Genomic DNA, 14679 nt, shown 5'->3' on the forward strand with positions numbered 1-14679 from the left:
TGACTTTCTCTGCTTGACTTATTTCACTCGGCATAATCTCTTCCAGTCCTGTCCATGTTGCTATAAAAGTTGGGTATTCATCCTTTCTGATGGAGGCATAATACTCCATAGTGTATATGGGCCACATCTTCCTTATCCATTCATTCGTTGAAGGGCATCTTGGTTCTTTCCACAGTTTGGCAACCGTGGACATTGCTGCTATACACATTGGGGTACAGATGGCCCTTCTTTTCACTACATCTGTATCTTTGGGGTCAATACCCAGTAGTGCAATGGCAGGGTCATAGGGAAGCTCTATTTTTAATTTCTTGAGGAATGTCCACACTGTTTTCCAAAGTGGCTGCACCAACTTGCATTCCCACCAACAGTGTAAGAGGGTTCCCCTTTCTCCACATCCCCTCCAACACATGTTGTTTCCTGTCTTGCTAATTTTGGCCATTCTAAGTGGTGTAAGGTGGTATCTCAATGTGGTTTTAATTTGAATCTCCCTGATGGCTAGTGATGATGAACATTTTTTCTTGTGTCTGATAGCCATTTGTATGTCTTCATTGGAGAAGTGTCTGTTCATATCTTCTGCCCATTTTTTGATATGATTGTCTGTTTTGTGTGTGTTGAGTTTGAGGAGTTCTTTATAGATCCTGGATATCAACCTGCTGTCTGTAGTGTCATTTGCAAATATCTTCTTCCATTCCATGGGTTGCCGCTTTGTTTTGTTGACTGTTTCCTTTGCTGTGCAGAAGCTTTTGATCTTGAAGAAGTCCCAAAAGTTCATCTTCACTTTTCTTTCCTTTCCCTTTGGAGATATATCTCGAAAGAAGTTGCTGTGGCTGATATTGAAGAGGTTACTGCCTATATTTTCCTCTAGGATTCTGATGGATTCCTGTCTCACATTGAGGTCTTTTATCCATTTTGAGTTTATCTTTGTGTACGGTGTAAGAGAATGGTCAGTTTCATTCTTCTACATATAGCTGTCCAGTATTCCCGGCATCATTTATTGAAAAGACAGTCTTTTTCCCACTGTATATTTTTTCCTGTTTTGTAGAATATTATTTGACCATAGAGTTGAGGGTCCATATCTGGGCTCTCTACTCTGTTCCACTGGTCTATGTGTCTGTTTTTATGCCAGTACCATGCTGTCTTGGGGATCACAGCTTTGTAGTAAAGCTTGAAATCAGGTAACGTGATGCCCCCAGTTTTATTTTTGTTTTTCAACTTTTCCTTAGCGATTCAGAATCTCTTCTGATTCCATACAAATTTTAGGATTATTTGCTCCAGGTCTTTGAACAATGCTCATGGAATTTTGATTGGAAATGCATTAAAAGTATAGATTGCTCTAGACAGTATAGATATTTTGACAATGTTTATTCTTCCGATCCAAGAGCATGGAATGGTCTTCCATCTTTTTGTGTCTTCTTCAATTTCTTTCATGAGTGTTCTGTAGTTCCTTGAGTATAGATCCTTTACCTCTTTCGTTAGGTTTATTCCCAGGTATCTTACGGTTCTTGGTGCTCTAGTAAATGGAATCAATTCTCTAATTTCCCTTTTTGTATTTTCATTGTTAGTGTATAAGAAAGCCAGTGATTTCTGTACATTGACTTTGTATCCTGCCACATTACTGAATTGTTGTATGAGTTCCAGTAGTTTGGGGTGGAGTCTTTTGGGTTTTCCATATAAAGTATCATGTCATCTGCAAAGAGAGAGAGAGTTTGACTTCTTCATTGCCAATTTGGATACCTTTTATTTCTCTTTGTTGTCTGATTGCTGTTGCTAGGACTTCTAATACTATGTTGAACAAGAGTGGTGAGAGTGCGCATCCTTGTCGTGTTCCTGATCTCAACGGGAAGGCTGCGAGCTTTTTCCCATTGAGGATGATATTTGCTGTGGGTTCTTCATAGATAGATTTTATGAAGTTCAGGAATGTTCCCTCTATCCCTATACTTTAAAGTGTTTTAATCAGGAATGGATGCTGGATTTTGTCAAATGCTTTTTCTGCATCAATTGTTAAAATGTCTATAATAATAAATGGTGCTGGGAAAACTGGACAACTATATGTAGAAGAATGAAACTCGACCATTCTCTTACACCATACACAAAGATAAACTCAAAATGGATAAAAAATCTCAACGTGAGACAAGAATCCATCAGAATCCTAGAGGAGAACATAGTCAGTAACCTCTTCGATATCACCCACAGCAACTTCTTTCAAGATAGGTCTCCAAAGGCAAAGGAAACAAAAGCGAAAATGAACTTTGGGGCCTTCTTCAAGATCAAAAGCTTCTGCACAGCAAAGGAAACAGTCAACAAAACAAAGCGGCAACCCATGGAATGGAAGAAGATATTTGCAAATGACAGTTCAGACAAAAGGTTGATATCCAGGATCTATAAAGAACTCCTCAAACTCAACACACACAAAACAGACAATCATATCAGAAAATGGGCAGAAGATATGAACAGACACTTCTCCAATGAAGACATACAAATGGCTATCAGACACATGAAAAAATGTTCATCTTCACTAGCCATCAGGGAGATTCAAATTAAAACCACATTGAGATACCACCTTACACCACTTAGAATGGCCAAAATTAGCAAGACAGGAAACAACATGTGTTGGAGGGGATGTGGAGAAAGGGGAACCCTCTTACACTGTTGGTGGGAATGTAAGTTGGTGCAGCCACTTTGGAGAACAGTGTGGAGATTCCTCAAGAAATTAAAAAGAGAGCTTCCCTATGACCCTGCCATTGCACTACTGGGTATTGACCCCAAAGATACAGATGTAGTGAAATGAAGGGCCATCTGTACCCCAATGTTTATAGCAGCAATGGCCACGCTTGCCAAACTGTGGAAAGAACCAAGATGCCCTTCAACGAATGAATGGATAAGGAAGATGTGGTCCATATACACTATGAAGTATTATGCCTCCATCAGAAAGGATGAATACCCAACTTTTGTAGCAACATAGACAGGACTGGAAGAGATTATGCTGAGTGAAATAAGTCAAGCAGAGAGAGTCAATTATCATATGGTTTCACTTATTTATGGAGCATAACAAATAGTATGGAGGACATGGGGAAATGGAGAGGAGAAGGGAGTTAAGGGAAGTTGGAAGGGGAGGTGAACCATGAGAGAATATGGATTCTGAACAACAGCCTGAGGGTTTTGAAGGGGCGGAGGGTGGGAGGTTGGGGGAACCAGGTGGTGGGTACAGGAGAGGGCACGTATTGCATGGAGCACTGGGTGTGGTGCAAAAACAATGAATACTGTTACGCTGAAAAGAAATTTTTTTTAAAAAAGGAAATATTGAAAAAGAAAAACAAAACTGGGGGCATTATGTTGCCTGATTTCAAGCTTTACTACAAAGCTGTGATCACCAAGACAGCATGGTACTGGCATAAAAACAGAAACACAGACCAGTAAAACAGAGTAGAGAGCCCAGATATGGACCCTCAACTCTATGGTCAAATAATCTTCAACAAAGCAGGAAAAAATATACAGTGGAAAAAAGACAATCTCTTCAATAAAAGAGGTTGGGTTTTATTTGTGTGTATGAGAGCTGTTCCTAGAAATTAATTTTGTAACAGCTAACACATTTGATATTTTTTATTTATTTAAATTCATTTAGCCAAGGTATAGTACACCGTTAGTTTTTGATATAATGTTCAATGATTTATTAGTTGAGTGTATTTGATATTTTTTACCACTGAGTGGCTTTTATCATGGCATTCCTAGGGCTTTCTTGCCATGCACTCTCACTCGTGACACAGCCTTCCTCACCCACATCCCTGTTTGTCCAGTTCCCTAACGACCACACAATCAAATTCTCCCGCTACTCAAAGTCTTCAAAGAACTGGCTCATCCTGCATTTTCAGCTCTGTTTTCCACTCAATGTCGCCACCAGAGTAGAACCACCACAATCCACAAGAGCATAAGGTCTTGCATTGCCAAAATTTCAGTAAAAACAAAAAAGTGGCTATGGCCCATTCTGAGTCTTATACCCTCCTTGTTTTTCCTTGGTAACTGGCCTGTTTTCATAGCACAGAGCACAATGAAAAATTTGTGGAAATACAAGCATTGTAAATATATGTCTAATCTGGAGAGTCAATGGTGTTACAAAAAAAAAAAGAATCCAAAAGTACAAAATGATAAGAAAAACAAAAGGAATAAATGCTTTTTCCTAAGCCAGAACTTCCAGAAGTAGTTTCTTTCTCTTTTCTTTTCGTTTTTTTCTTTTGTAGTCTCTACTGGGGCTCAAACTCATGACCCTAAGATCGAGTCACATGCTCCTCTGAATGAGCCAGGCTCCCTCTTAGAGCTTCTTTAAGAGCTGAGGGGACCCAGTGACATGCTAAGGCAGGAGGCCCTTTGGCTATGATGCTTTCTTTACCTTGGCCTTCCAGAAAATTCTTAGATGTTTCTTCCTATAGCATAATCAACCCCCTCCACTCCAGGTTTCTCCTATCCTCTCAGCTACCCCTGAGCACATGCTGAAGGTGCAGGCAAGTAACCAGTGCCTGCTTGTCTTTCTGCTTTGCTCAGACAGCTGTCCTCACCGGCCAGGATGTGGTTTCCACCCTCAGATGCCTACTTGTAGTGAGCCCAGCAAGCATCTAGCTCCAGCTGACTATCCGTTCCAATGGGTATGACCTGGAATGATCTGATATTGTGGTCTTTGCTAGGCCGCCGTTCAGCTCCGTTCTCCCTAAAAAGGATGAAAGGGGCTTCCGATTTCGGAAGTGAAACAGAAGATGGAGGGGAAAGAGGAAGCTGGGCTCAAAGCAAAAGTGAAGTCATTCCATCTTGTGGTCCAGAAGGCAAAGAAGCAGAGGTTTGATCAAAGCCAAACTTGAAGGTTATCCCCAGGCTAACCTGTGTGTTCGCTGTGGAAATTGAGGGCTTTCTTTCCTACATTTGTGGGAGCAGGTTCTGGCTTCTTTGGTCAAATGACTGGGTCTTTGAAGACACTCAAAGCAAAGGGGACAATGACCAGTGAGCTCTGTGTTGCCTGAGGTGACTGTTTATGACCCCTGAAAAGTGGAAATGCTGTGAGTACCCACCTTTCAGTGAAGATATGGTCAGTCCAGTTCTGGTTACAGACCACCCCCAGCTAGTTAAAATCAGAGTTAAGGACGTTCAATTATCTGAGAAGAAACAGATCTTACTGAGCAAAGAAGTCAGGGAATGAAGGGATATATATTTACAGGTGATCTTAATTTTTTATTATGCCCATGGAGAGAAAAGACTAGCAGGAAAACACCTGCTAGTGTTGGATTATGGGATTATTAGGTTTTTACTTCTTCCTACTTTTCTGTGATTCCTGAGTGTTCTGGGATAAATCAATTTTTTATATACTAGTAAAATACACACGAAGGCATAAAAAAAGGAAACTTGCAGAAGGGCCAGGAGTCAAATTAGCAGATATTGCATTAAATCCACTGAATTTATGTTTTAAAGCATCCCCATTTCATCTCCCTCTGGATGACTGCTGACTTCCTCTTAGATATCACTGACAGACCAGCACAATTCAGAACCGTGCGCGTGTGTGTGTGTGTTTACCCCATCTCAAAGATGCCCATGCATCTCCCCACATTTGGAATAAGGACTTCATCGGAAGCAAACTGAACCCCAAACTGAAGGATCTTACAATTCCTGGAGGAAAACTCAAAGCAATAGGGAATGGGAGCCCGTAAGCATATGCCCAAATGTCTCATTGTTTGGAAGGAAAATTCTGGGTGGTATTCTGTTCTGTCTTAGAGATCTGGGGGAGTCTTATCCACGTGACCTACTGCAGTGATCTCAAGAATGCATCCCTATTTCAGGAACCCCTCTCCCCATCTCACTCACTCTTGCTTCCAAATAAACCACCTGCAGTCATATTCTTGTCTTAGCTCCTGCTTTCAGAGTCACTCACACTAATTTAAAGGCTAGAAAATGCCATGAGGTTTTTCTTTCCCCCGGTGATATGATTCCTTACCACAGCCAGCCCAAGACTTCTTACTCCTTTATTCACTCATTCACCATTCAGGAATCTTACCCCTGTACATTTCAGAAATCTCTAACCATGTCAACCCGCAGCTGCCCCAGGAAATGAAGAGACAACGTTGAGCGAAGCGGATATATTCTCTGGCCTCATGTGAAGTCTAGAGTCTTTGGGAAAGCCCAATTAATAAACCAATTACACATGGGGCGCCTGGGTGGCTCAGTGGGTTAAAGCTTCTGCCTTTGGTTCAGGTCATGATCCCAGGGTCCTAGATCGAGTCCCACATCAGGCTCTCTGTTCAGCAGGGAGCCTGTTTCCTCTCTCTCTCTCTCTCTCTCTCTCTGTCTGTCTGCCTCTCCACCTACTTGTGATCTCTGTCAAATAAATAAATAAATTCTTTATAATAAACCAATTACACAAATAAGTCTAACATAGGGACAAGGATTAGTCCCACAGAGGAAAGCTTTAAAGCAACAGGACAACATAAGATAAAGATATAACCTACTTTATGGATTTCAGATTGAAGGTGATGAGGGAAAATTAAATTATGTAAGTTGCAGCTACATGCCAAGAATGAATTGGCATTACAGAAATTAAGTGGGGTTAAGAGGAAGAAGGAAGTACTGTAGACTATCTTGAGCAAAGGTCTTCAAATGGGTGAATCTTCACACATGAGAAGAAATAAAAAATCCTAAGAAATAAAAAAAAATTAGCTGATTCCTGAGTGTGTTCCATTAAAATCAAACCTTTGTGGATACTCAAAACACTACCTAATTGAAATAAATGGTTGACTTCCATTTTAATTGGGGGACATGGGTATTCTGGGATTCATCTTCAGTAGTAACTTACATGACATTGGGAAGGAAAAGTCCCGGCTCCAACTTCAAGTTGCTTGGTGTTCTGATTGGATTTAGTTAATGTGGACCATTCGGGGAGTTTACTGTCACATGGTGGGGAGACCCCAAAATGCCAGCATTAGAGTATTGTCTGTGGAGTATTGTCAGTTGTCCCCCCCAGTTAGGTCTTTCTGACAATTTGCTAGATTCTGCCTTTCTCCATGTGTACATAGTTCTCTTTAGACTATCAATTTAGTGGGACAAAGAAAAAATTTTATCAGAATAGAATAAATCCCATGCCTGATCCCCACCCATTGCTTAACTGTACTGGGCCCAATGGATAATGAATTAAACCCCAAAGTCCAGATTGACCATCTTTGCCCCATAACCCCTGTGCAATATTGATCATTCCCATAAGACTTAAAAAGTCAGACGTCCACCCCATACAAGGCTATCCCACCCGATGTTAACATACAACCAGGGTACTGGATTCCTCTCTAGACCAGAGCCTGGGTTGGGGATTCAGACAATCTGCTATTTCCCACATGGTTTCCCATAGTAATGTTCACTGTGATCATACCCTGCGGTTGCACCCTCTCTACAGGTGACCATCATTTTAAATTAATCATTTCACCCCTTTTCATGGTTTTTGTACCTTTTATGACTCTTACATAATTTATGTTGTGTCCTGTTAATAATGCAATAATATCACATACATTCTTTTTGGCTTCCTTCTTTCACTCATCGTTGTATTTGTGAGATCAAGCTGTATTTTTTTCTGTTTGTCATCCTACTTTATGCATTTTAACTGTTGTATTGCATTCCACTGTATAAAAGTAACACAAAATACTCATTTATCCTTCAGTTGGTGGAATTTTGTTGTTTACAGTTTTTGGCTAGTGGGAGCAATGCTTCTCCCCTGACTCTGGTGCTTTATATCCTTGGGTATATGTGCACAGGGTTCTCCAGGGCAAACCTCTAGGTGCTGGACTGCTTGATCATAGCTGCATATCTTTTCCCCCAAACCAGGAAATCCACACTACCCCCTACCAAACTGGCTGGAGCAATTTACACACCTACCAGAGGTCTGTGAGATGCTACCTGCTCCCCAGAAATTAATATTGAAATCAAAACAAACAGCAAACATCTATCTATCATCTTGGAATTCACAATCTCATTTAATTGGCACCACAGCCCTGAAAGAGGCATCATGACTAACAGTCACACGGGAAAGCACCAGAGGCTTACGCGGGAGAGTGCTGATTCCAGGTGCTGATGCTGGGGGAGGAGCCGTGCAGGAAGCACCTGGTGAAGAGAGAGAAGCCTGCAGAATCCAGACAGGGGTTGGGATGTCATTCTGGGCTTGCACCTTCCAGGCTGGATATAAATTTCAATCCATCGAAACAGTTGCTCATTACCTGAGTCTCTGCACTTAGAGCTGGAGGCACTGACTGGAAACTCACATCAGGGAGTGTGCATGTGGTAAAAAGACTTTTGTGATACACAGTGTTGGAGCAGAACCAAAAAAATTGAGTGGAGTTATGGACACAAACGTTCATGTGGATAAAGTCTCATGTCATCATGGTGAGGGAATAAGAGAAGCCGGACACTAAGGAGACAGCAAGGCAGGGGGCAGGGTTCATGGTGGAGGACCCTCCTCTGGGGAGCTCTCCCAGCCTTGTCCTTGCCTCCTGCACAGACAACACCGCTTCATTGCCTTTAGGTTTTCAGCGCAGAGTTCACACAGTTCATGGACCGCTTCAGAATCTTCTGGGTTAATGCAACCTTCTGTGTATGTGTGATTCTGTTCTAAGATTCTCAAACCCCAAAGCATGTGCAGCGCCATCCTCCGTTTACCTCTTGGTTTCACCTTGGGAATCTGTCTGGCTGTGCCATGCCTGAAACACCAACACCACTAGCACCACCAGCACCAGTGCAGACAGACCCATTCGGATGAGGTTCTCCAGCGTGTGATCTGTGCGTGAGGCTAGGGACAGTGGGGCAGAGGGTCATGCAGGGCAGGACAGGTCATGCCTACCACCACACGCAGAGGGGAGATCTAGGTCTCCCTTCCCCTTGAACAGGTCATATGCACCCCAGGATGCCTATGTCCCGTTACTCACCACTTGTGGAGTCTGGGGTCTGCAGTGATGAGGTGACAGCAGCAGGAACCCCTGAGAGGAAAGCAGAGAACATGAGTAGTTGGGGCTGCTCAGCCCAGCATTCCCCTGAGGATCTGAATGATCAATTCTCCCTTCTCCTGTCCTGAGGAACAAGCTCGTCCTCACAGTGATCCCTCCTGCAGCCACAGGTAAGGTGTGAACCCCGTTGTCTCCAACTCCTTTGCATTTAGACTTTGCTTTGGGGTCTTGATGACAAAAAAGGCTCAGCCACGCTCCATGCCACAAGCGGAAATCCCTCATGTCCTCTTGCTCTCTTATCAGACTGAGCAACAGCCCACCCTGAGCTTGATTTCCTGGGGAAGAGAGTCCCGAGTTAACCTTCATCGGGGAATCCTGGATTTAGGGATGGGAGGTGGGCGCCCACGGATTCCTGAGGGTCAGAAACACGAAGGGGTGGGCACCCCAGGCTACCAGTCTCTCCTCAGCCTCGGCCCAGTCAGTCTCATCCTACACCTATGTTAAGAACCTTCACAGCACCTGTGGGTTAGGCTTCTGCCTTTGGCTTGGGTCATGGTCTTCAGGGTCCTGGGACTGAGCCCCACATCGGGCTCTCTGCTCAGCAGGGAGCCTGCTTTCCCCTCTCTCTCTCTGCCTATTTGTGATCTCTGTCTGTCAAATAAATAAATAAAATCTTTAAAACAAAAGAACCTTCAAATGGTTTTCTTTTGTTATTTCATTCATTCATTCATTCATTCACACATTCATTCATTCACTAGAGCCACTAGTTACAGACCGTCTGAAAATATAACAGACGTACTTACATACATATGTGTGTATTTATGTACATTATTGACACGTATGGTATAGGATGTGTTTATACATAAAAATGTATGAAATACGTACTACACATAAATACATATGATATACATATTATGTATTATATAATGTATTTTATATACTATGTATATCTGTATGTAAATAAGACATATGTGGTGAGACACTTGTAAGTATACAATACACATCGGTATGTGGTACCAGCATGCCCAAGTGTGTCTTGGTGAAGGTAATAAAGAATAATCAATGTTCTTATTAAGAAGAAAAATGTGGAGGGGCACCTGGGTGGCTCAGTGGGTTAAAGCCTCTGCCTTCAGCTCAGGTCATGATCTCGGGGTCCTGGGATCGAGCCCCACGTCAGGCTCTCTACTGAGCAGGGAGCCTGCTTCCCCTCTCTCTCTGCCTGCCTCTCTGCCTACTTGTGATCTCTGTCAAGTACATAAATAAAATCTTAAGAAAGAAGAAGGAGAAGGAGAAGAAGAAGAAGTAGTAGTAGTAATAGTAGAAGAAGGGGAAGAAGAAGAAGAAAAATGTGGAGTGCCTGGGTGACTCGGTTGGTTAAGCATCTGACTCTTGATCTCAGCTCAGGTCTTGATCTCAGGGTTGTGAGTTCAAGCCTTGCATTGGGCTCCATACCCAATGAAGAAGAAAAAGAAGGAGGAGAAGGAGGGGGGAAATGTGTATCAGATAAAGTGGAGCTATAAATAGAAAAGTCTGTAATACATTTAGGACTGATCAAACACTTTTTTAAAATTACAAAAGGTGTTAATGAGGTATTTGTATAGGGTCACAGCCAATGTGACATTTGGAAGAGGATTTTAAGTCAACACGGAAGGGTGACAGTGAGGCATAGGAAGAGAGAGTGCCAATATTTATCACATGATGAATGTCCACGGCCTTTGCCTAAGCTATTCTGTTCTAAGAATTTAACCAAGAGAGAAGGAGTAATTGCTTCTGCATACCCCTGTGCATCGGTACGTGCAAGGATATTCATCATAGGTTACTTTGAAATATCAAAAGCCTGGGAACGAACGAACTGCCAAAGTATAGGGTATTGGATACATTTATCCTGACACATTCAAGCGAGAAACTACCATACAACCATTAAAAAGTCTAAAAGAGATTTATATTACTGATATCAGATGATTCTTTAGAATGTATCATTTCATTAAAAAACAAAACAAAACAGAGCTGGTCAGAACTGTGTCTATAAGATGCTGATGTTTGTCCACTCGCGGAAGATGTTTGTAGGGTCTCCCTGAATGTTTGGGGGGAAAAGGTAGCCGAGTGTGATGGGGTTGATTTGGGGTTTGAGCAAGTGGTAGCGGAGACTGCAAGGTAACTACTCTTTTTGTAGCCCATTTGTGAACAGTTTCCGGGATGCACCATGCGAATGCACTCCTGGCTTCTGGCTTTTTCAGAGATGTTGCATTCACGCGTGGATCCCGGCCCAGTGGGATCCCACGCACCAGTGGGAGGTGTGGGGCAGAGGACGGAAGGACAAGTTGCCTCCAGAGAGGCGCCTGCTGGGAGGACTTCCAGACACGAGACAGAGGGGATGGGGAGGAAGACATTCAGAGAGCCCCTCACCTGTGACCACGAGCTCCAGGGGGTCGCTGGGGTGCGACAGCAGGAAAGGGGTGCTGCTCAGTGAGCCGTAGCACCTGTAAGTCCCGCCGCGGTCCAGAGTCACGGCGCGCAAGGGAAAGTCCGCCTGAAATTCCCCATCTTGGTGCTGAGACCTGCTGTGCAGGGGCGGCCCAGCCTCCCCCTCCTTGGACAGAAGGAACGCATCAAAGAAGCTGGCACTCTGACACCGCAGGGTCACATTCTCTCCTGCGGCCACGGCGGGGCCTGGCTGCGCAGACAGGGTGGGAGGTGGCCCCTGTGGGAGCTGGACTGGGAGGAGAGAGTCGGGTGTTAGGGGCGGCTCCGCAGGTGCCCCACCCAAGCGCGGCTCCAGGCTTCTTCTCTGTCCGGTTGTCTTAAACTCGCGCTTCCCGCCCTGGCGCCTCTCTCTGCCTGTGCTCCCCGCCCGCACTTCCAACAAGTGCCTGAGATGCCAGCCCAGGAAAAGTGGGAGTGTGGGCTGGGATATGGCTCCTACCTGCGACCAGGATGTCCAGGGGGTCACTGGGGGCCGACCACTCGGAGGAGAGGGTGTGTCCGCCGTAGCACGTGTACCGGCCCCCGTTGGAGGGTCTCACAGGGCCCAGGGGGAAGTCTGCCCCAGAGAGCTCAGCCTGGGTCTGCCGGCCAAGCCGCTGGGGAGGGTCACCTGCGCCCTCCTTAGACAGAGCGAATCTGTCGTAGCCGACATCAGAGTGACACTGGAGGGTCAGGCTCTGCCCAGGAGCCACCACGGGCCCTGGCAAGACTGACAGGGATGGTTTCCTAGACACACCTGGGAGAAAAGGTGGTTCTGGATTCCAAGAGGGTCAGGTTTCTCCTGCTCCTCCCGCAGGCCTCCCACTGCTGGCTCCCAGCGTCCTGAGCTCTTTTGCCCCAACTTCATCGTCCCCAGTGCCCCACCTGGGATGATGCTCCTCTCACTGGTCTGGAGAACCAAGGAGTTCTAGAGCCTTGCCCTGAATTCCTCACCTGAGATCAGGAGCTCCAAAACGTGGCTGGAGGTAGACCACACATAGGGGGAGCTCGAGAAATAACCATAGCACCTGTATGTCTTCCTGTGACTTGGGCTCACGTGGTCCACGGTGAAGAGCGCTTGGAACCACCCGTCAGCTTGGTGCTGTGAGTCCAAGTGCCTGAGGTGGCCCTCTCCTTCTTCACTGCACAGAACGAACCAGTCGAATTCCTGCCATGAGCCACACTGGAGGGTCACGCTCCCTCCTGAGGTCACGATGGGGCTGGGCAGGGCTGAGAGGCTGGGTTTGTTGAACATTCCTGGAAGAGAACAAGCCTGGTATGTTAGAAGGGCGGGGTGGGGGGGGGGCACCTGAGGAAATCACGTTAAGTGAAATAAGGTAGGCAGAGAGGGATGAGTACTGCATGATTCTGCGTCTATGAGGAACCTAAAGATGGTCAGATTCGTAGAGGCAGAGAGTAGAATGGTGGTTGCCAGGGGCCGCAAGGAGGGGAAGAGGGAGGGTCATGTGTACAGTTTCAGTTTTGCAAGACGGTTCAGTTCTGGAGATCTGCTGTGCAGCCCTGTGCCTATAACAGTACTGTGCTGGGCACTCAGAAGTTTGTGAAGAAGGTAGATCTCATGTTGGGTGGGGGGAAGGAACACCACCCCCAATGGTCGATGGGACTGTGCTATAGAAAGGAAGGTCCCTCCCGGGGCACAGCCACCTCACCTGTGCAGACAGAAAAGCTGGCTCACCTGTGACCACCAAGTCCAGAGGCTTGCTGGGCACTGACCAGCTTGTTTGTCTGTGATACAAGCAGGAGTAGCGACCAGCAAGGTGGTAGGTCATGTGTGGGAATGGGAACTTAGCCTTGTCGCTGGGTTCCAGGGGAAACTCCCTCCTCAAGGGCTCTGGGACCCCTTCCTGGTACAGGCAGTACTGGTCAGCATTCTGAGATCCCTGACACCAGATGCTCACAGGCTTCCCCTGGGCCACCACAGGATCTGGCTCTGCCCAGATGATGGGTATGGGCAGCGTCTCTGGAATAGAGTCAGAGTTGCAGTCCTGGTATTCTCTATGCCTCAGTTTCCCCTGGTTTTCAGCCCTGGGGCCCCTTGTACATGTTTTTATTGATCAGTTTAAGATTCCTCTCCTCTATCCTCCAGATGTCCGGGCGGGGGGGGTCCTATATTGTGCCCAAGGAGGAGGTGGGACCTGGGACCCCTGGGGATAGGCTCACCTGCCTGCACATGCATCATCTGGCTCAGACACAGTCCTGGAAGAGAGATCCCAGTGAGAGGCCACTGACTCCTGAGCAGATCCCCACCTTTTCTAAGCACCCCAAGTTCATGAGATCTGAGAGAATACAGCCTGGCTTTGAGAGGGCTCCCCTCTCCCACACAGGTGTCTATCCCCATCCTTCTGAAAACTCACCAAGGCAGAGAAGGACCATAAAGGTGATGGTCATGGTGCTGCCTCCCACTGGACAAGCCTTCACAGACAGATGCCTGGGCAGGATGCAGGCAGCAGGGGGCTTTCCCATCGTTGGGCTCAGAGGAAGGGGCTCCAGAGGATGCCTGCTTCCCTGCAGACAAGTGAGACCTGATCTGTGGTGTGCCCGACCTTCCATCTACCAGGCGTGACCTTCTTCCTGAAGAGGGTGGAGACATTTCCAGTCCTGAGTCGGCTCTGTTGGCCACTACAACCTGGGTGTGCCCAAGGGAATACCACTTCCCTTCTCAAGATTTCCATTTATGGGGATGTCTTTCTGTCAGCCCTTCACCCAGCCAATGTCCATTTGAACCCTCAGATTTTTTTCCAGGCCCTGAACATTCATCTGTGAACGAGAAGATGTAGTCACAGTGAGGGCTCAGATTATCAGAAGACAGCCATTCAGTAACGGATCTCACAGTTACTTATCTGAAAAAGAGAAATGCACAGAAATATGAAAATATATAGCAGTAAGGAATTATAAGCTGTATATTTAAAAATAAAAACCTTGTACCCATTCTGATGGGGTATCCTTAAGGACCGATTATGCACTCACCATTACTCGTCATCAGGGAAATGCAAATCAAAACAACAGGGAGATATCACTGCACATCTATTAGGATGACTATTCTCAAACACACACACACACACAAAGACAAAAAATACTGAAGAGGATACAGAAAAATTGGAACCTGTGTACACTGTTGGTGGGAAGGCAAAATGGTGCCACTGCTGGAAAACAGTATGGAGGCTCTACGAAGTATTAATAATAGGACTGCCATATGATCCCACAATCCTACCCTTGGGTATTGATCCAAAAGGACTGAATT

At 45.5% G+C, this 14679-nt stretch overlaps 1 protein-coding gene across 1 annotated transcript; it reads right to left on the reverse strand.

Annotated features, from left to right (window-relative positions):
* Positions 1-8231: 8231 nt before the first annotated feature.
* LOC116861794 (leukocyte immunoglobulin-like receptor subfamily A member 6) lies at positions 8232-13882 on the reverse strand. Its single transcript, XM_032848629.1, has 8 exons — positions 13793-13882; positions 13599-13634; positions 13114-13398; positions 12372-12674; positions 11878-12174; positions 11361-11669; positions 8937-8987; positions 8232-8800 (listed from the first exon to the last, which is right to left on the reverse strand). Exons 1-8 carry the CDS (start codon positions 13824-13826, stop codon positions 8667-8669), a joined length of 1449 nt encoding a protein of 482 aa, XP_032704520.1. The 5' UTR covers positions 13827-13882; the 3' UTR covers positions 8232-8666.
* Between the last annotated feature and the right edge of the window lie 797 nt (positions 13883-14679).

The sequence above is a fragment of the Lontra canadensis genome, unplaced genomic scaffold, assembly GCF_010015895.1.
Source record: "Lontra canadensis isolate GAN:19392208 unplaced genomic scaffold, GSC_riverotter_1.0 scaffold206, whole genome shotgun sequence".
NCBI lineage: Eukaryota > Metazoa > Chordata > Mammalia > Carnivora > Mustelidae > Lontra > Lontra canadensis.